At 45.8% G+C, this 21,874-nt stretch overlaps 1 protein-coding gene across 1 annotated transcript; it reads left to right on the top strand.

The window, feature by feature from the left end:
- The first annotated feature begins 18,293 nt into the window (after positions 1–18,293).
- On the top strand, positions 18,294–19,781 carry LOR (loricrin). The gene has a single exon (XM_012511067.2). The coding sequence runs from the start codon at positions 18,553–18,555 to the stop codon at positions 19,543–19,545; it is 993 nt and encodes a 330-aa protein (XP_012366521.2). The 5' UTR covers positions 18,294–18,552; the 3' UTR covers positions 19,546–19,781.
- The last annotated feature ends 2,093 nt before the right edge of the window (positions 19,782–21,874 follow it).

Below are 21,874 nucleotides of genomic sequence, written 5' to 3'. Positions count from 1 at the left end.
CTTACCCTTCATGCTAATTTATTGCTGAGTGGGGAAAAAAGCAAGCAGCAGAAGGACACACAAAATATATAATACTATTCAGGTAAAATATACACACAACACAGTACATTGTTGTTTCTAAATATGTACATAAAGGTGAGAAAACGATCTGTTTTAACAATCAAACCAATTTACAGCATTGGTTGCCCACGTGAAGGTGCTAAAGGAACAAGGATTGGCAATGATGACCAGGAATAATTTCACCCTGACATATAACATCTTAAATTTTAAAACAAAATGTGTTCCAGTATTATAGAACGACTTAAAATTTATAAAATAAAAATAGTCAGAAGGAATCACCTACTTCAGGATTAAATGAGTTCCCTAATATAAAAAGGATTAGCTTAGATTTCTACTCTTAAGGAACTCTTCAGGGAGGGATTCAAGCATCAGTGAGGGATTGGACAGGAAGACCACCCCAGCTGGTTGGTTACCAGAGAAACTCAACATGCTCCCAATTAAACTCAGTATCTTTTACCCTCAAACTTCTTAGTCCTCTGGTCTCTCCTAGTTCCATAAGACATTGCTTACATTTACCCAATGTAATTATAATTCTGTATAAATTCTGTCTGTTATTCTAACTCTAACTTCTTCACTCACATAAAATAACTTTCACTATTCTTCTGAAAGCCTTTAATAATGTGAAGATGGCTATTTATCCCTGTCTTCTCTTCTCCTAGTTCCACTTCTACCACCATCACCACCACCACCACAGCCTCTGCCACCTCCACTACCATCATTTCCACCACCACCATCACCACCACCACCACCACCATCATGCTAGTTGTGGTGGTGGTGATAAGAATTAGTGGTAATGGTGATGATAGTGGCTGTAGCAGTGGTGGTGATGATGAGAATGAATCAAGGTAGCAATGTGATAGATTGGTGCTGCTGATGGTGGTGGTGATGGTGGTAGAAGTGGTGGTGGCGAAGGTGATGGATGATGGTGGTAGTGGTGATAATGGTGGTGGAGGTGGTAGAGGTGTTGGTGGTGGTGGTGATGGTGGTAGAAGTGGAGGTGGTGGAGGTAGTGGTGATGCAGGTAATAGTGGTGATGACGGAGGTGGTGGAGGTGATGGCAGTGGTAGTGCTGGTAGTACATAATGGTGAAGGTGGTGAGAGGTGAGGATAGTGGTGGTGGTAGTGGTGGTGGTGGGTGGTGGTGGGTGTTGGTGGTGATGGTGGGTGACGATGGTGGTAGTGGAGGTGATGGTGGTGGAGATGGGGGTCGTGGTGGTGGAGGTTATGAAGGTAGAGGTGGTGGTAGTGGTGGTGGTGGAGATGGTGGGGTAGTTGTGGGTGATAGTTGATAGTGGAAGTTATAATCATGGTGATCGGTGATGGTGGTGGTGGTAGAGATGGTGGCAGTGGTGGTGCTGGTGGTACACGATGGTGGTGGTGGTAGAGGTGAGGCTAGTGGTGGTGGAGGTGGGTGATGATGGTGGTAGTGAAGGTGATGGTGGTGGAGGTGGTAGAGGTGGTGGTGATGGTGGGTGATAGTGGTGTTGGTGAAGGTGGTGGTGGGTGATGGTGGTAAAGGTGGTGGTATTAGTGACAATCAGAATGAGTGTCAGTGCCATGACAGTAGTTGTGGTGATGGTGACGATGACACTGCTAGTGGTGATGGTGGTGGAGGTCACAAAGGAATAAGAAAACAATCTATTTTAAAGAAAAACAAATCACTGTACCTACAACACAGTGCAGCATGTTGACATGGCAGTGATGACAATAGTAGTGATGGTGCAAAAGGTAGTGGATGTGATAGTGGTGGTGGCAATGGAGATGGGGGAGGTGGTGAAAGTGGCAGTGATGGTGGGAATAAGTGAAGATCAAAGTGGCAGTCCTTGTGATTGTGATGGTGATGGCGGTACTGGTGAAGGTGATGAAGTTGGTGCAGCTGGTGGAGGTGGTGGTGGTGATGGTGGTAAGAATGAGCAGAGGCAACAGTGGTAGTGGTGGGGATGGTGGTGATGATTATGGGGCAGATGATAACAATAAAGTGTTAGGCATTTGGCATAGAACTGAAAGTAATGGCACGGTGACCATGGTGATGATGAAAACAGAGGTTGGTGATGATGAAAACAGAGGTGTTTAGTTCAAGCAGGTGAAAAGACAAAAGCAGCTCTAGATCTAGGTCTGATACCTGGATACTGAGACCAAAGCTTCTTCCCCATTTTTGTTGCCACCATTTGTCAGAAGAAGTGGAGAAAAGTTACATCGAAAGTAGACTAAGATGAGGACAGTAAATAGAATGTCACTACCCAAGCTACGGGGCCTATAGGACCTCATGTGCTCCTTTCCAGCCACAGCAGCTTTTTCTGGATCTCAGCCCTCCATGTCTACTCCATTTGGGGTTTGCCGTGATGACAATTTCCTGTGTGCACTGGAAAGCAAGAAAAGTGGAAAGAGAGTAAGACAAGTGCACCAAGGCAGTATCCTGGAGTCTCTCTTAGCCCACCCTGGATAAGCTGTGGCCAGACCCGTCAGAGCTGGCCCTACTAATTGCTACTTCCCATGTCCGGAGGTCACCAAGTGGGAGTGTGAGGCTGCATTCCAGTGGTGGTAGAAGGCCCCCACCAGCCACACCTGCCCAGCACTCCCACAGACAGTGAGCCTGCTGAAGGACACTTGGCCTGTTCTACCATGGACAGCAAGGTGAGCAATTAGGTTCAGGAATCAGAAAACAATCTATTTTAAAGAAAAACAAATCACTGTGCCTACAGCAGCCTGTCCAAACACAGTAATCACAATAGCCATGGCATCCCTGGAAGCCAGTGGCATTTCTGAAACTCATTCCAGAAAACACAATAAGCAATTTGGAGTTGAACCAGGCTAATTCCATCTCTGTCTGCCAAGGGTTTGGCTAAAGCACCTCCACTGTCTCATATTTGATTCTCTGAGGGATTAGGCACAATGAGAGCAGCAATTAATGTCACACTTTTGCCCCTTCCTGGCACCTTCCCCTAGATTGTACTAGGTTTCCCAGATATGAAACTATGCTGAGCAAGGCTGGCAGTTAAGTGTGGCATCCATATGTCCTGTCCGTATGTCCTGTTTATAGCCAGCTCTTAAGTGATGATGATAATTATGGTGATGGTGGTGGCGCCAACAAGGACTCCCAAATTGGGCTACATTATCTATTTACCAGAGCAAGCTCATCCTCCAATGAAATAACATCCTCCTAAGGCCACAAATGCCAAGCATCCTCTCAAATCACACTCTTTCCTGTTCTATCTTCTTCTCTCAAAAGCCTCATTACCTGCTCCCTACTGGGCACAATTGCCTTGGTTAGGATGTTCACCTTTAGTTTTGTTTAACCCACACTTACAGGGCACCACTGTGTAGCAGACACTTGGCAAAGTACTGGATTTTCAGTGATGAACAACCTTCAATGATCAACAACTTTAATTCATAGAATTCAAGGAGTTCTTAGTCCAGCAAGGGAGATGGACATGTAATATGTAATGTAAACACAATATGGAAAGTGGTTTTATTTGGTTTCTTTTAAGGTAAGCTCAGAATTTTACAGGAGCACAATAAGAGGGCACATAACCTAGTGTTGGACAAGCCTTCTTGAAAGCTCTCGACTCACTTGGCCGAGAGCCTCCTTTCCATCCAGCCCAAATTAAGGTTGAGTTGAAGACAAAACCTGAGTGTCCCCTGCTGAAGGGAACCACGGTAGCCCCCATCCCCATTCTCTCATGGAAGCTTAATAAATCAGCTTGAATCCCAGTTTCTTAGGGTCTTTAAGGTTCTGGATTCCTCAGCAATCTCTTCCTGGAAGGGGTGCAGGACTAAGGGACCAAACCCAACAACCTTCTGACCCAAAATCTTCTGGGGCTGAGCTCTCCACATGTCCCCTCAACCCACTGCCAGCAGCATAAAAGGGAGAATATCACCAGACAAGGAGCAAATCAGGCTGCCAGTATTTTTGTGCAAGGAACTGTGAGCACTTAGAAACATCCAGTCCTTTCCTCATGAAGGTTACAGTCCTATCAAAGCTAGAAGAAACATGGAAATCAGCTAGCCCAGTCCACTCACTGTAGAGCTGAGGAAACTGGGCTGCCCAACATTGCACGAAACCCAGTCCTTGTCCCATTGAGCTAGAATGTGTGTTCCACAAAGGCAGGGAATTTTTTTGTCTGTTTTGTCTCTGTCTAGAGCAATGTGTGACAACTAGACAGCTCTCAGAAAATATTTGCTGATGCTGATGTTGACATAGAATTGTATCACACAGGATTGTGGTGTGGAATCCGGATGGTTTTGTTCATTGTCTTGCATTTCAAGCAGCTAGTGCAATGCCTAGCCCAGGACAGAGATTAAAGACAGTGGAGGTCTGAGAAGGATTGTGGAAAACATGGGCTTTGGGGTCAGACAAATCCAACTGTAGTCCTGGCTCAGTTGCTTTTGACCGTGTGACCTTGGCAAGTTCTTTGTACTCCTCACACCTCACTTTTGTTATCTATGATATGTGGATAACAGTGCTACAGAGTGTGGTGAAGTTTAAATATGGAGAAACACCCAACATAGCGCCTGGAACATAGGATGTGCTCAATAAATTGTAGTTATCACTGCTAGTAATAGTATTAAGTACCGAGTGACTGACTCAGAGAAGAACTTGGGAGAGAAATGGACAAAAGGGGCAAAGCTAGCCAGACCCCCAATCCAACATCAACCATGAAGGCAAACCCACCAGAGAAAATCTGCCCCAGAAATAGTTCCTTTATGCACTCTCCACCCCTTCTCCCTCATTGACACCTGACACTTCATCACTGAGCTTCATCCTTTCCATCATAATTCTGACTCTTTTAACCTATCACTCCCTTAATAGAGAAGACCCACTTTAAATGAGATGCCCACACTCTAATTTAAGTGAATTGTACAATCTTTCTTTGAGTTCAACTAGTAGTGTTTAATCAAATACTGACTCTTTTCCAATGGCTTTCCCATATAATAGATCTTGTTTAATCTGCACAGCATTCTCCAAATATAGGCAAATCAAAGATATTTTACACATAAAGACATAGGATCAGAAAGGCTAAGCGGCACACTTGCAGTGTCACAGCTGGCAAATGATATAACCAAGATTCCGCCTCAGACCCTCTGACATCAATTCAGTCACCAAAGTCTCACCACGGCCCAGGAACAATTTCAATAATGAGCTAGTAGCAGAATGACAGAGGCTCAGGCATCCCCTGCTGAAGGAAGTCACAACAGCCTCCCCCTTCTATCATGAAAGCTAAATAAATCAGCTTGAATTTCAGTTTCTTAGGGTCTTTAATTTCCTGGGTTCCTCTGAGATCTCAGCCTGGGATAGCTGAGATGTCTCAGCTGCTTGCATCTCAAGCAGCCAGTGCAATGCCTAGCCCAGCCCACAGCAAATGCTGGTAGAATGAACGGATGAATAAATAAACTCTTCCACATCTGCCTACTTCTGGAATTGTTACTGACCTAGATATTAGATGCTTTGGCCTAGGTGGGGAGGATATTAACCCCTAGGATGAGAGGCTCCAAGGACACACTGCCTACTTCACAGGGTGCCTCCGGCTGCGTCCAAAGACAATGCTCGGGGCCAGCTCCTGAGTCTAGAGTGGCAGGGAGACAGACCCACTCTCACACTTGCGAACCCTCCCCCTACCCTTAGCCAAATGTGGGGGCAGAACTCCTGCACCACAAGTGTTCATTTTCAGGAGGACATGTGGAACACTCCAAAGGGGAAGAAGCAGGGCCCCTGCTTTTAACCTAGTGTTTCCTAAACCTCAGTAATTCACATACCTCCTTGGTAGTTTTTCCCATATTCATGAACCACTTGTATGATTATTTATTCAACACTTTTCTCTGGATGAACTCACAATTTTTACTTAACCAGATTTATTTTTGAAGATATACTACCACAATGTTACCTTCTTTTACCTCATCCTAAGCAATGACACCCATAAAATAAATCTGAAGTGCTTACTCTGTACACATGGAAAGAAATATATTTTCTATTTTAATGTATAGCTATTAGAATAAGGAGGATTTGTAACTCACTAGCAGAAAGCCCACTTCGCTTTACGTAACTCTTCTGCAATCCATATAGGATCCAGCAGGGATTATGTGGAGTAAAATGTACTAATTAATCATGGAGAGCAATTATACACCATGAATAATTTAATCATGCATCAACATCACAGTCATGTTGATAATGCAATAATACCAATAATCCAAAAACCTCTGCTGACATCCACTTTAAAACTTCTAGTATGCTATAATCTCTATTATCTCTCCCTTTTGGAGCCAAACAGGCCTTATAATTTCTTGGAGTTGCCAGAATTTGATCGGAGAGCCCAGAGTGGGGTAGGGAGAGATATTCTGACTAGACTCAAACCAGCACTGTTACAAATCTTGAAACAATTCCTCTGTCCTCCCTACCTCCCTTTTCTCTCTCCCTCTTTCTATTCTCTCCGTCATTCTTTCTTTCCTTCTTTTTCTTTAAACAAACACTGACTCACTGCCTGGTGTGTCCACGGACTCCAGGTTTACTAAGAGCTGCAATGCCATCCCTGCCTCCCAGGAGCAAACAATCTTGTTGGGGAGGTGAAAATAGGGCAAAGACTTAATATCGTCCCCACCCAGGCCAAAACATCTACTACCCAGGTCAGTAACAATTCTAGATGTGGGAAGATGTGGAAGAGTGTATTCATTCATCCATTCGTTCTACCAGCATTCATTGTGGGCTGGGCTAGGCATTGCACTAGCTGCTTGAAATGCAAGACAATGAACAAAACCTAGTAACTCCCCCTCCAAGGAGACCTCAGTCTAGGGAGAAATGGGGTTACTGAGCTGCATAAAGCCAAGTGTGCTTTCTGCAAGGTGAAGTGCTCTCAATCGAACTGGGATGCTGGGGAAGCTTTCCTGGAAGGGTGATGTCTGATAGAGTATTGAAAGAGAAATTAGACAAATTAAGGAAGGGGGCATTCACAGATGGAGGGAAAGGCACAGGAAAAATATGAAGGCATTGGAAACAACCTGACTCAATGGGGGAGAGGGTTTTGTTGGGTTTCGAGGACAATGCTCCTATCGGGGAGTAGTCAGAGATGAGCAGGAACTGAACCACAAAAGACCCTTTGGGCTAAGAAATCTGGACTTGCTCCTGATATGTAAATAATGAGGATTTTTAGTAGAAAAATGAAGTAACTGGGACAAATCCAGCAACAGTTGCTGCAAATACACAGTAACAATGCAGTTACCATAGACACCAAGGCTGGCTGACAAGTGAGAATCAGAGAGCAATCCTCAGGCCAGGAAAGAGGGCCAGCAATCCTGTTCACATTTCCAGGAGAAAGGAAACTGGTTCTTGAGGAAGAGTAGGGTGTGAGGACAGAGATTAAAGACAGTGGAGGTCTGAGACAACACAGACACACGTGGGAATATGTACGCACATCACACACATAGAGTGCATACATATTACACATGTGTACGTAGACATTTGTACACATATCACACATATGTACACACATAACATACAGCTATATGTGCATGCCACACCAAGAGACATGTGCACACACAACACATGCACACACAGACATGTGTACACTCATCACACACAGGCACATGTATGTGCATCGCATATACACACATTGACATGTATGCAGATCACACATATGACAGACATATGTGCACACATAACAGATATATGTACATACCACATACAAATGCATGTGTACACACATAACACATGCAGACAGACATGCGTATGCTTATCACATAGGCATGTACATGTACATCACATATACACATATTGACATGTGCAGAGATCATACATATGACAGACATGTATGCACACCACACACAGAAACGTCTACACCCATACCCATAGATATATGTACACATTACACATATATGCACGGAGACGTGCACACACTGCACCATATGCACACATTTACACTCTACACACGAAAGCAACATGAAAGTCAAAGTCCGAATCTGGAAAAACCTCTGTCTACAATTTTTACTGTTTTCCAATCCTATCTGAAAACTCACTCTTTCCAGAAGACTTTTCCAGTTGCTTCTCTTCTCTGCATGCCCTCATCCCCCGGCAATGGGCTAGCACTTCTCTCAAGCATTCTATTACAAAATGACTTATTTTCCAAATGCCATCACTAAGCTGTCTGCTTCCCTCTTCTCCTTCCTCATGCCCTCTCACACACATTACCAAAAGGGGCCACTTCAGACCACACATGCCCAGGGGAATCCTGGTTCAGAAGTCTGTGAAGAGAAGAGAGCTTTAAAAAGACAAGGTGGAAACCACATTTTGGGAAAAATCTATGATTCTGTGGATCTAGACAGAGTCTGGGGGAACCAAGGCTTATACACAAGGAAGTCGGGGGGCCAGAAGTAAAGGTTTGAGATAAAAGAGGGTATTTCACTCACACAAACCTTTCTCCTCACCTACTATGCAGCCAACACTGTGTATACAAAGAAAGATAAGGTCCCTTCCAGCAGCCTACCAGGGAGACAACCAAGATCTCGAGAAATTCAAGAGAGTGTTCTCAAGGGTACAGAGGATACAGGACAGCTGGAAGGTGTACATGGTAAGGATGGGAGTGGGCCACAGAGACGAGCCATTAAAGCTAGTAGTCATGGAGTCCATGGCGTGACACGGGGGTCCAGGTCTGTGCATGATGACACCGCCACATGGAGAGTCAGCAGCCAAAATTGAGAGTTTGTAGAAAGAGGAAGTATAAATTAAGAGCAAAAACACAAGAACAAGATTAAAATACTCAACAACATTTGAAATACTACAACTTACCAGTTGTATTTGGATGATGGAATTATAGGTGACTATTTTTTTGGCTTTGCTTTTCAAATTAGTAGCAAATTTCTTTTTTTTCTCTTTTTTTGGTTTTAATTTTTGTAGCAGAATGATTTACTAAGGATAAGGGGCCAGCTCCACCCCCAGGGGATTCCCTGCTGCAGGCACACATGCAAACCTGTAGACATATGAACACACGTCACACAAATTAACCCTTCCTCTGGGATCTAAAGTGGCATACACTAATTGCAGGAGAATCTAAAGCAACGCAGCCTGCCCACATGCCTTTCTTAATCCTGTGCAATTATACCCACCCTGGCTGATGACACTCGCAGAGGTTATTCTTAAGGCAAGCTTACTTTCCTCACCCTGCCCTCCTGCTGCACCCTCCCTTTTCCTGCATACTCAGCTCAGGTGGGAAATGCTCTCTGGGAGAAAAATTCCTGAAATTCCATTGATTTGAGCCCAAGGCTGGCATACAGGGAGGTATGACATTTTTATGCCATTTTCCCATTGGCCTGTGATCCTTGTCAACCCACCTAGCTTCTTCCCCGTCACTGTCTCTGACTATCCTCATCTCTCCTTCCTCTCTATCCAGAGAAGAGCCATGGGAAGGAGGCATAAAAAAACCCACTAAGGGGCGAAGGACATGAACAGACACTTCTCAAAAGAAGACATTTATGCAGCCAAAAAACACATGAAAAAATGCTCATCATCACTGGCCATCAGAGAAATGCAAATCAAAACCACAGTGAGATACTATCTCACACCAGTTAGAATGGCCATCATTAAAAAGTCAGGAAACAACAGGTGCTGGAGAGGATGTGGAGAAATAGGAACACTTTTACACTGTTGGTGGGACTGTAAGGTAGTTCAACCATTGTGGAAGTCAGTGTGGCAATTCCTCAGGGATCTAGAACTAGAAATACCATTTGACCCAGCCATCCCATTACTGGGTATATACCCAAAGGACTATAAATCATGCTGCTCTAAAGACACATGCACACGTATGTTTATTGTGGCACTATTCACAATAGCAAAGAGTTGAAACCAACCCAAATGTCCAACAACGATAGACTGGATTAAGAAAATGTGGCACATATATACCATGGAATACTATGCAGCCGTAAAAAATGATGAGTTCATGTCCTTTGTAGGGACATGGATGAAACTGGAAAACATCATTCTCAGTAAACTATCGCAAGGACAAAAAACCAAACACCTCATGTTCTCACTCATAGGTGGGAATTGAACAATGAGAACTCATGGACACAGGAAGGGGAACATCACACTCCTGGGACTGTTGTGGGGTGTGGGGAGGGGGAAGGGACAGCATTAGGAGATATACCTAATGCTAAATGACGAGTTAATGGGTGCAGCAAAACAACATGGCACATGGATACATATGTAACAAACCTGCACATTGTGCACATGTACCCTAAAACCTAAAGTATAATAATAAAAATAAATAAATAAATAAAATTTTAAAAACCCACTAAGATGGGAGTGGATTACATTAACTTCATAGATGGAGAAACTGAGATCTGAGGGACAAGACCTTGCCCAAGCTCACAGGGTATTGGTGGCCAGACAGGTGTAGAGCATTGCCCCCCTGACAAGACCCCAAGACCTCAGCAGAGGAAAGATCTTGATCCCTACCCTTCAGAACAGACCAGAAGCTAACAAACTTCCTAGCTCCCGGCAGTTTGCCACAGCAAATTTATTTAAGATACTTTCATAGAAAACAAAATCAGGTTATATTTTCCCTCCTCTATGAGATTAAATTCTCATCATCTCCTTGACTGATCAACATATTTACAAATATTTACTCTGAGGTCCAGCCCTAAGTTAGATGGGGATACGGAGAGTTAGCGAGATCTATGTTGCCAGGGATACTCCTAGCCCAGAAGAAAAGGCCCAAGGAATCTATGCCAAATGTAAATCATGGTTCCACAGTCCCACCTCTTGGGATTCTCTGAGCACATGGATGGAACCAGACAAAGAGGTCACTGGAGACCCACCCACCAAGCCATGATCTCACTTTTTTAAGCATTAGGAAAGTTTGCCCCAAGTCATCCACCTGATTTCAACAGGTTCAGCTATTGAAATAAGGAATATAATTTGAAGAATGAGCAAAAATTAAGGATAACCAGCAAGTCTGAGGAACAGGATTACTGGTCAAGATAGAGATTGAATCCAGATTGTGGTCTTCAGTTGTAAATCCTATTAACAGTCTGGGTAAGACAGAGGTCACACTCAAAGCCCACTGCAGCTGCAGGGAATTCCTGAAAGTAGTGCTTAAGAATCAAAATCGGATTTAAAACCAAAAGGGAAGGAGCATTTGCCTTGCTTTGCTTTTCAATGGTGCCCAGTGAAGAAGTGCATTGGTGCAGGTTATCTGAGATAGCACACGGCTGAAAAGCATGAGTGAAAGCTTTTAGGCCAAGCAGCCTAAAAGGCTACAGGTTTGAAATGCTTATACTTTTTTCTTTCTGCCATATTGATTTCTGGGTTGTCTGACTTGGAATCAGTTAAAACAACATGGATAATTCAACCAACAGATATCAGTGGATCCAACATTCTTAGAACACCAACTACCATTATGCACCACAGTCCTGAGGGGCCTCAGGTGACATTCCCTTTCTCAGAGCAGGACTGGAGCTGCTCACTGCTCCTCCCTGCTCATAACGTTTACATATGAGCTAGGATGCAGGCCCTAAGCCTTCAGGCTACCTAGCAGCTGCCCACCTGTGAAAGCTGTGCCTCCTGATATCAGCAATTTACTTTCAGGCCCAGAGGCTAGTGTGCCCTGGCCCAACAGCCTACTGGAGCTTAGCAGGCACAGCTACAAAACATTTTTACTGTCATTTTAACTACTCCCTCCTCTCACTGCCAGCACCTAGAGGTATTCTTGTTAGAAGAAAGCAAAAAGCCACAACTCGAATCCACTGTGGCAGGGGTACTGAGCTGGGCATCCGAAAGCCCGGCTTCTAGTCTTGGCCCTGCTGTGTAGCCTTGGAACATGGTTTAGCCTCTCAGGGCCTTGGGTTCTTTACCCATCTCTACAAAGGAGAGAAGTGACTGGAAGATCTCTGTGTGTCCTTCCAGCTCTCATACTCTATCAATGCATAAATTTTTCCCTGAGTAGCTGGGAGCATTCATGAAAGCATCCTCTGCTCCCTACCTCCCAGAGGGCACAAACCAGCCTGGCTGGGGAGTCATTCCTTCATTTGGTTCCTATTGATCCAAAGAGGAGAGGTATGTGGTGCTTGAAAAGAACACACAATTTAGAATCAAAAGAACTGTGAATCCTGGCTTTTCTACTTAAAGGCTGTGAGAATTTGGGCAAATCCATTAACCACTCTAAGCTGCTTCCTCATCCTGAACTGAAGATAACATTACTGGGCACACAAAACTGTTAAGAGGATTGAACCTATGTGACAGTGGTCCATAAACTGAAAGGTCTGTCCACAGGGGAAGTGTCCAAGCCCAGGCAAGCATGATCCCTGGATGCACTGCTAACCCTGTGTGCATCTATAAGCTGTTTGAAAAGGTCTGAACAACTCATCTGTGGTCCCCACCCTCAGCAAAATGATGGGCTCCAGGAGCACCCAAAAGAGGACCAAGTAAGAGTCAACACTGCCTGTTAACACCCCAGGGGGCTATAAATGCTCTTTAAATCCTAAAATGCAGAGTTAAGAACTAATAGGGAGCCTTCCTTCAAGGACAATTATAACTTGAAAAAAGAAATAAGTCAAATTGATGTGTCATTAGCAGACTGTAACTAGTACAATTGTTCCTTAAGGCCTTGGAAAGGGAAAGTGGTGAGGGAGATGGAACCAGCGGGTGTGATGAATCCAGGGAAGCTTCCTGGATAGGGAATACCAGTAGCCACGAACCACTGCAGAGCTCTCCTTCTCCTACCCACCTCTAAGCAGTACTCCCCGTGTAACACCGAGGGTCAGCCACCCCTTCAAACTGTTGGCCCAGAAGGGCCGTAGAAAGGAGGAAAACGGCAGCCCAGGAGGTACCTGGAGCTCTGTGACACTTCTTGGGCCAGGACTGTGAAAGAAAACTGTTCCCATTCCAAGTCAACAGTGCAAAGGGCTTCCAAGCACTACTCCTGTCCTGCCAAAGCTCCCAAGCCCCTGTCCTGTGTCCATTTTATTCTTTACAGCCACCTGCTGCCCCTTTAACATGTTAGATAAGTAGTCAGCACTCAGTCATGAGAACGCATGTGTGTAGCTCTGGATACTTCAAGATTGTGATGAGCACGCTTCCATCCAAATGGGGCTCACCAAGCTCAAGAACTGAAATCTCAGACTGGGGCCCAGGAGCCAGGTGCCTCTACTCAGAGAAGCAGCCTTCTCAGAGTAGTTTGCAGCTGCTCTTTCCTACATCTCCCCAACATAGCTTGTTAAGATGGCCAAGCTATGTGTCACAATGCGGGACTGTCACCTCTACCTGCTTCTCTCTTGCTCTGAAGATGCCTGTAGCAGGAAGTTGTGAGCTTCCCACAAAGATAAGCTAAGCCGAGAAGCAGAAAGAACGAATCTCCAACTTTTTCTTGATTTATGAATCAGAAGCTGAGTTTTCTCCAAAGGATGCATCTGTGATTGTGGATAAGCTCCAATGTGTCCTTAACACCCTAGACTGCCACGTCTTTCTGAAGAATCACCACCCTTCACACACATGCGCGCACACACACACACACACTTCCTATACGGGGCCTTCCCAACAGATAGATATTGTGAGGGTGGTCAGGGAAGCAGGCTAAAATTCCACTAGCCCAGTGTTAGCCCAGTGTCACTTCTATAGCTGGCCTTGGATTCCCTGCACAAGGCTTGTTCATTCTGCACAGTGGCTAGGTTTAATCTGTAGTTCCATGCTGAAACCCTCCACTCCTTATCATCTGACAAGATCATCTCTCAACCGCAGTCAGTCAATAGGTCTCAAGAGTTCCTTCAATTCCACTGGGATTTACTGAGTACCTATTAATGCCCAGCACCATGCCAGGCACTGTGTAGCATTTGCTTTAAGGACCATCCCCTCTAAGGATACAAGTATAGGCAAGAACCGTGTCCTAATCTGCCAAACTGCAGAAGTCAAATATGCTATCAAGCACACCTTGCAGGGTTAGGTGTCTAAAGGCTATAAACCTTAAAAATCTGACCTGCCAAGTCTTACAAAACCCCAAATACCTATATATCATTCTACAATTCTACAAAGTCCCATTATTTCCTCACTGATATGATAAAAGGTGATAATCAGTTGCTGTCCACACAGATATCCCATTAGAACTACTGCTTCTGGTCCAGAAAGATAAAATGGGAAACCAGGTTCATATATTCATGTATCAGGCAAGGTTAACTCAGGGCTGAAAGCCACAAGATCTGGTACTCAGTATCATGTCACATCAACCTCTTCTGCATGTTAACTAAATATGTGTACTAGTTACAAGTTATATATATATATATATATATATATATATATATATGTAACTCTATATATAGAGTTATATAGAGAGTTATATATAGAGAGAGTTATATATATATATAAAACTTGTAACTAGTACACATATTTAGTTAACATGCAGAAGAGGTTGATGTGACATAGTTATATATACATATAAAACTATATATAGTTATATATGTATATAAAACTATATATATAGTTATATATGTATATAAAACTATATATATAGTTATATATGTATATAAAACTATATATATAGTTATATATGTATATAAAACTATATATATAGTTATATATGTATATAAAACTATATATATATAGTTAAATATGTATATCCTTTCTTATTAAATGCTATATAGGGTGGCAGAGGCACGCATGGGGCACCATCCTCACCCGCGACTCTAACAAAAAGATCCACGCATAGCTTTGGAAAGCTTTCTGGCTCTTCGATGCTTAACATCGTGCCCAGTACATTTGTGTTGGCTGGATTAACAAATAAAGAATTAGCATCTTATATTTAATAGAAAAAAAACCCTATATTTCTTAGAAGAAAATGAACCCCCCAAAGCCAACATGGACAATTTGAAGATTAGTCGTTTTGGGTCAACTGTACTTTAGGTTCCCGTTTTGTTTATTTTTTGAGACAGGGTCTCACTCTGTCACCCAGGCTGGAGGACAGTGGTGCAATCTTGGCCCACTGCAGCCTTGACCTCCCAGGCACAAGTGATCCTCCCATCACAGCCTCCTGAGTAGCTGGACTACGGGCACATGCCACCACGCCCAGTTAATTTTATTTTTTTGTAGAGCTGAGGTCTCACTATGTTACCCAGGCTGGTCTCAAACTTTTGGGCCCAAGCCATTCTCCCACCTCAGCCTCCAGAGTAGCTGGCACTACAGGTGCATGGCACCACACCTCGTTAATTTTTGTATTTTTTGTAGAGACAGGGTCTTGCTATGTTGTGCAGGATGGTCTCAAACTCCTGGGCTCAAGCAATCCTCTCACCTTGGCCTCCCAAAGTGCTAGAATTACAGGCATGAGCCACCGCACCTGGCCCAGTTCCCAAATTTTAGAATTCCATGGAGAAGTAATATCTCCCTCAGAAAAAAAGTGGTAATCATTACACCATTGCCAAATTTTCATTTTGACATGGCAGGACATAAAAGAAACAACTACAGCCTCATGTCACCATATCTTTTAAAGGAAGAGGTAGGAAGGCCATGATTTCAGAATTGAAGACTTTCTTTCCCAAGAATGCCCTGCTGACGTCCTTTTACTTACACTTTTGCTAAGGACTGGTGAACACATAGCAATGGGCCAATGAGGGACCACATACCAGTGCTGGGAACCATGGTCCACATGTGCTCCTCTTTCCAATATGGCCCAACTAAATAAAACTGTTCTTTCTTATACCCACAGCAATCACTAATCGGGGTCTGTTTCCCTCCAAATTCTCCACACTGCCTCAACTTCAAGCAGAGAAACTTGCCTTCTCCAATAGATCCTGTCTTCTCCCTACTGGGTCTCCTCTAAGGAGGAGAGCACCTGAGTTCCTCTCGGGTTCACCTGGGTTTATGCTGTCCAAACTGAAACTAGTGCCACAAGTTTCTGATGGCCACAGTCTAATCAGGATCATCTGGATCATTAAAAGTGCACTATAATTAAGAATTTATTATTGGAGCTGTCATTTCAAAACATAACTGGGCAGAACAAAGTTTGACTGTGGTATCTTAAACAATACCAATTGACTTCCAGTTATGAAAGAAGAAGCATGCTGTTCTGCATGCGCAGAGGTGATGCTACTGGTCCAGAGTCAACAGGAAAGTTTTGAGTTATTCTCCTAGGAGAAGAATTGGACTTGCCCAATCCCTCCATGGACTCCTTTCTGGCCTTGGTGTCCAAGGCAAGGCCAGGTTGGAAGTAAGGGTGTGCTGTTATATGAGAAAACAACAAAAAAGACAGCATCACCTTCTACACTTAACATAAATATTCTCTCTTCACATGCCTGTGAAATAGGTACTACTATTTTTATTTGATAGACAAGGTAACTGAGGGTCAAAAAGCTTGATCATCCCACAGTCAACAAGTACTTACTGAGTGTCTCCCATGTGCAGGCACTGCACTAAGAGCTATGACTCTGCCCAAGGTGACACAGCTGGCAAGTAGCAAAGGGAGCACCCAACCTGTCACCTAATCTCAAGTCTATCTCAAGTCTATCCCATTCGATGACTGCCCCTCAGGCTAAGGTCAGTGTTTTGCCACACAACACCACAGGACAACAGAGCCAAAGAGCCATTGTGGGATCACGTGGTCCATCTCTTTAGTTTGCTCTGCTGCAAGGAAAGTCAGTATTGATTATCCTTCTCAGACTTTCTCAAATGCCTGCTGTCTCTGGGGACGAATCAAAGCAGCTTCCCAATCACATTAGTTACAGCACTGTCTATGGTATGCAGTCCAGAGCTGAGTGCTGAGGACTCATGCCTCCAGTGGGCAGGACAGAAACACCCCAGCAAAACACACATGAAATCCTGGGAGATAAACTTTTGCAAAGGAGTAACAGGTTCTAAAGTTTTGAGGATTTTTAGAGTAGCAGGACCAGAAGCCAAACAGTAGAATTTGGAAGGTCCTACTCCTTGGACAAAGCACTGAGATCTTCAGTTTGACTCTCTTAGGGCACCTAAGAGACTCTGGAATCTATTCCTCAAGCACAGCCCTGTGGTCACCTGATATGCATCCTGTGCCAGAGGATTTGGAAACAATGTCTGCCATCCACTCTGACTGGGTGACCCCACTGATGAGCCTGCCACACTGTTGCATCAGAGAAGAGGCCAGTCACACACCAGGCTGCCCATCTCAAGAATGCCAAAACCTTCATGAATGGGCCTTCCTGTGCCTGCAATCACAGGGAGGTGGGGCCGACAGCCACGGGTCACGTAACTGAGGCTAAACACAAGAAGCTGGCCTGGATCAATCAATCAGTCAGGGAGGCTCTATATATAACCTCAGGAGATCAGTGCTCCTCACATTGCCAGCATCTTCTCTCCTCACTCACCCTTCCTGGTGCTTTGGGTAAGTGTGGGTTCTACTGACTCTCTCATCTTCCCAGCTGGTCTTGCCCAGGCCTGACTAGGTTAGATGGACCAGGGCCTCTTTCCCCTTTGGGAGCTATAGGACCTCTGCCTTCCCAAAAGCACTCACGTTTAGAGTGTGGTCAGGAAAGGAGCAGGGGATAAGCTGCTGCCATGCAGATAGTGTTTCCGGTCTTCTGGCCAGAATGTAAACTCCACAAAGCCAAGACTATCTCCTGCCTCTCTGGCACCCGCATAGGGGCAGGCATGGTGCCAGGCACAGAAGGACTCTGAAGAGGCTGTCCACGGCAGCCTGTGCACAGGCTGAGCAGACCTTGTGAACCTGTCAGGAGGAGAGGCTGAGCCCACTCTCAAGAGAGTAGGGAGAATGATTCCAAGAAAGTTGCAGATGGGAGGGATTTGAGGTGCCACAGAAATCCAATTGCTGCTTTACAGAGTTAGAAGTTCTGAGAGGGAAATACAACTTCCTACTAGTCAAAGTCCCTTCCACCAAACTTGGACTTGAGAAAATCATGGAAGAGATGGCTAATAGCTTCTGGCCGGGAATATTGATCCAAAGGACCACCAGGGTCCTTCCCCTGTTTCCAGGCAGGGCCACAGCAGAGCCTGACTTTTCTAGTAACTAGCCCTTCGATCATGGCCTAGCTCAGTAGGACAGACCAAGAGTTTGAACTAAGAGCTTCTGCAGAGGATGGAGTGCAACAGCCCTCAATAGAATGGAGTCCAACAAACCTCTCTCTGTTGTGCTGGGAATGGGTAAAATCCCCTATCCTAGGTAGAGGTTTGTGGTACTTTTCTATTTGCACTCAGAGAATCAGTGTTGAGATTGGAAGACGCCTGAAAGATGAAATGTTCAAACCCTTTCATTTAAACAGGAAATGAGAAAGAGGCGGGCGTGTGGGTGATCTGCCCTCAAATCACACAACAGCGGTCAGAGGCAGAGCTGGGAGAAAGAATTGGCCCTGCTAACTGGGCTACTTAAAGCATAGTGAAGGCTGTCTGCAGGGGAATGAGGAACTCAACTCTTCCAAAAGCAGGAATCACAGTAAACCCCGCTGAGGGCTCTTCGGGCACCTGAAGGGGCCCTGGGAGGATGGCGATGTTGCTATGGATGCATCTGCCTCCGTAAGTATCCTCTTGCAGCTGGTCCAGCGATGCTCTCTTCTCTCCTTCCAGGCTATCCTTCCTTCTCAGACAAGATGTCTTATCAGAAAAAGCAGCCCACCCCTCAGCCCCCAGTGGACTGCGTGAAGACCTCTGGCGGCGGTGGCGGTGGCGGCGGCAGCGGCGGTGGTGGCTGCGGCTTCTTCAGCGGCGGCGGCTCAGGGGGCGGCAGCAGCGGTTCTGGCTGCGGCTACTCCGGCGGCGGTGGCTACTCTGGCGGCGGCTGCGGCGGGGGCTCCTCCGGGGGCGGGGGCGGCATTGGAGGCTGCGGAGGGGGCTCCGGTGGGAGCGTCAAGTACTCCGGGAGCGGTGGCTCCTCCGGGGGCGGCTCTGGCTGTTTCTCCAGCGGTGGGGGCGGCTCCGGCTGCTTCTCCTCCGGTGGCGGCGGCTCCGGCTGCGTCGGCGGCTCCTCTGGGGGCGGCTCTGGCTGCTTTTCCAGCGGTGGGGGCGGCTCCTCCGTTGGCGGCGGCTCCTCGGGCCAGGCGGTCCAGTGCCAGAGCTACGGGGGTGTCTCTAGCGGCGGCTCCTCCGGGGGCGGCTCCGGCTGCTTCTCCAGCGGCGGGGGCGGCGGCTCTGTCTGCGGCTATTCCGGCGGCGGCTCTGGCGGCGGCTACTCCGGCGGCGGCTCTGGCTGCGGCGGAGGCTCCTCTGGCGGCGGCGGCTCCGGCTACGTCTCCTCGCAGCAGGTCACTCAGACCTCGTGCGCGCCCCAGCCGAGTTACGGAGGGGGGTCGTCTGGCGGTGGAGGCGGCGGCAGCGGCTGCTTCTCCAGCGGCGGGGGCGGCGGGAGCTCCGGCTGCGGCGGCGGCGGCTCCTCCGGGATTGGCAGCGGCTGCATCGTCAGTGGCGGGGGCTCCGTCTGCGGAGGTGGTTCCTCTGGGGTCGGCGGCGGCTCCTCCGTGGGTGGCTCCGGGAGTGGCAAGGGCGTCCCGGTCTGCCACCAGACCCAGCAGAAGCAGGCGCCTACCTGGCCGTCCAAATAGGTCCCCCAGGGTACGACGGAGGCGAAGGAGTTGGAGGTGTTCTCCAGAGGCACCGATGGGCTTAGAGCTCTCATGACGCTACCCGAGGTTTGCAAATCCTTCATGTCTTAACCTACCTGGAAGAAGCCATTGAGCTCTCCGGCTGCATCTAGTTCTGCTGTTAAGCCTCTTTGGTTTCTGTACAACTACCTCCCAACCCCAGTGCCTCAGTGAATAAATTTGCAAATTCATGAGAATCTCTAGGTCTCCAAGAGTATTTGTAGTGTTCAAGTTCATCCATTCCATTCCATTCTTCTCCTTTCCTGCATTCGCTCATTCACACTTACATTCACTTTACAAATACACGGACTCTACTGGCGGAAGGGTAAGTGGATAGATGGGAGTCACTAGGAGAGGGAGGAATGGCTGGCAAACGACGGTCAAACATATGAACATTCTAGTGTACGGCTGAAAATCATGACGTGATTCCAAAACACAAAGATCCTGAGGAGAGACTTCAGTAAACACCTCCCTGTGAATTGGGTAGCTACTATGGGTCTCCTTACTGAACTCTGTTTTTTAAAGACATGCTGCCCTGGAAAAACGCTGTCTCTTACAGTCCAGAGCCAATTCTGCAAGGTCTGAAAGCTGGGTGGCTGCACATTAGGAGCACCAGCTCATGCTACTCAGACTCACCGGAGAAATAAAAAGCATATCAGATGTTTACGGGCCTCTAGGGTGAGCAAGACCACTTTAGTAGGTACCCGTAGGGAAAGGAGGTAGTAGGGGAACTGTTTCCTGCTCTCTCACTCTCTCTCTTTTTTTTTTTTATTTCAGTCAGCTTTCTCGGGTTGAATGTTTCCTGCTCTCTTGAAGGAACTTTACCTAACTTAGGAAGATGCAGCATACATGTACGAGATGTAAAACCTCAGCACCAGAAAGAGGTCATGGAAAACACAAGAGCTTCCACTTAACAAGGAAGAAGCCACAGTTGCTCCAAGGGATGTATTAATGGCAGAGCCCTCAAAAGAGATGTAGAACATCAGCCTGGCCAGGGACTTTCCAGGTTCTGTTTCATATCCTGATTTTACCAGCTCTAGTTAAATGCCAATTTACTGATTTACTCAAGAAAAACTCCTGCTACATCAAAAAGCCAAGGTACCCTTCCCACTCAATTACTGCTGGGGGGAAAAAAAGTCTTCCTCCTCAACTCTTCCATTTAGGATCACTACCATGCATCATTTTACATTGGTAATTCACGGCGATCAGAACAAATAGCAGTCTTAAAGATCCAGGAGCCCAACCACTGCATTACTTTTATGTTTTTTAACAAATGAAAGTCAGACTTTCAGTTCTGGACAAAATGAAGTAGATATATTTCTTACTATCGCTCTTGTGAAGTAGAGCTAAAATCTCTGGGCATAATATATAAAACAAACATAAGACTTTGAAAGCTGGGTGGCTGCACGTTAGCAGCACCAGCTTATGCCGTAAATATCTGATATGCTTATTATTTCTCCGGCGAGTCTGGAGAGGACAAGGCAGAGTAGTTAGAGTCCTCAGAACTGAAGGTCTGACAGTGGTAAGTTTCCTGGGTTTTGTTTTTGCCTCCTGTGTTTCCCAGATTGGGCACTAGAAAATCTGCAACCAAGATTCTGGCAGGTGCAGACAAAATAATGCACCAAGAAAATTCTCTTGCTTTAGACAAAAGACCAGCAAAGGGGTAGTGTAGTAAAACAGAAACCTTTCTGACAATATTTGCCCTACTTCAAGCAAACACCATGGGGAAAAAAATGAACAAGAATCCTGGACTTCCACCATAGTAAGGAGACCACATGGGCTTACTCAGAAGGTGCTACACTCTCCATAACCTCACTAGTGTGGTTTTAGCAGAAGTCTGCTATAATAGAAAATTTAAACAGGATCTGAAGTCTCTTAACATAATGCCCAAAGTGTGCAGCACACAATAAAAATCACTCATCATACCAAGAACCAGAAAAAATCTCAACTTGAATGATAAAAGAACCATTCGACAGATAACCAACAGTGAAATGACACAGATTTTGAGATTATGTTAGGGATTTTTTTGTTGTTGTTTTGAGACAGTCTCACTCTGTCTCCCAGACTGGAGTGCAGTGGCCCAATCTCAGCTCACTGCAACCTCCGCCTCCAGGGTTCAAGCAATTCTTATGCCTCAGCCTCCTGAGTAGCTGGGACTACAGGCGAGCGCCACCACACCCGGCTAATTTTTGTTGTTTCTTTGTTTGTTTGTTTTCAGTAGAGACAGAGTTTCACCATGTTGGCCAGGCTGCTCTTGAATTCCTGGCCTGAAGTGATCTGCCTGCCTCGG

Source organism: Nomascus leucogenys, chromosome 12 (assembly GCF_006542625.1).
Source record: "Nomascus leucogenys isolate Asia chromosome 12, Asia_NLE_v1, whole genome shotgun sequence".
In the NCBI taxonomy this organism is placed as follows: Eukaryota; Metazoa; Chordata; class Mammalia; order Primates; family Hylobatidae; genus Nomascus; species Nomascus leucogenys.
The sequence above is the reverse complement of the archived record's forward strand: the minus strand, read 5'-3'. Positions and strand labels throughout refer to the sequence as shown.

Bases quoted from the DNA above. Each gene is read 5' to 3' on its own strand.
- LOR (XM_012511067.2), top strand. From the start codon at position 18,553: ATGCTCTCTTCTCTCCTTCCAGGCTATCCTTCCTTCTCAGACAAGATG.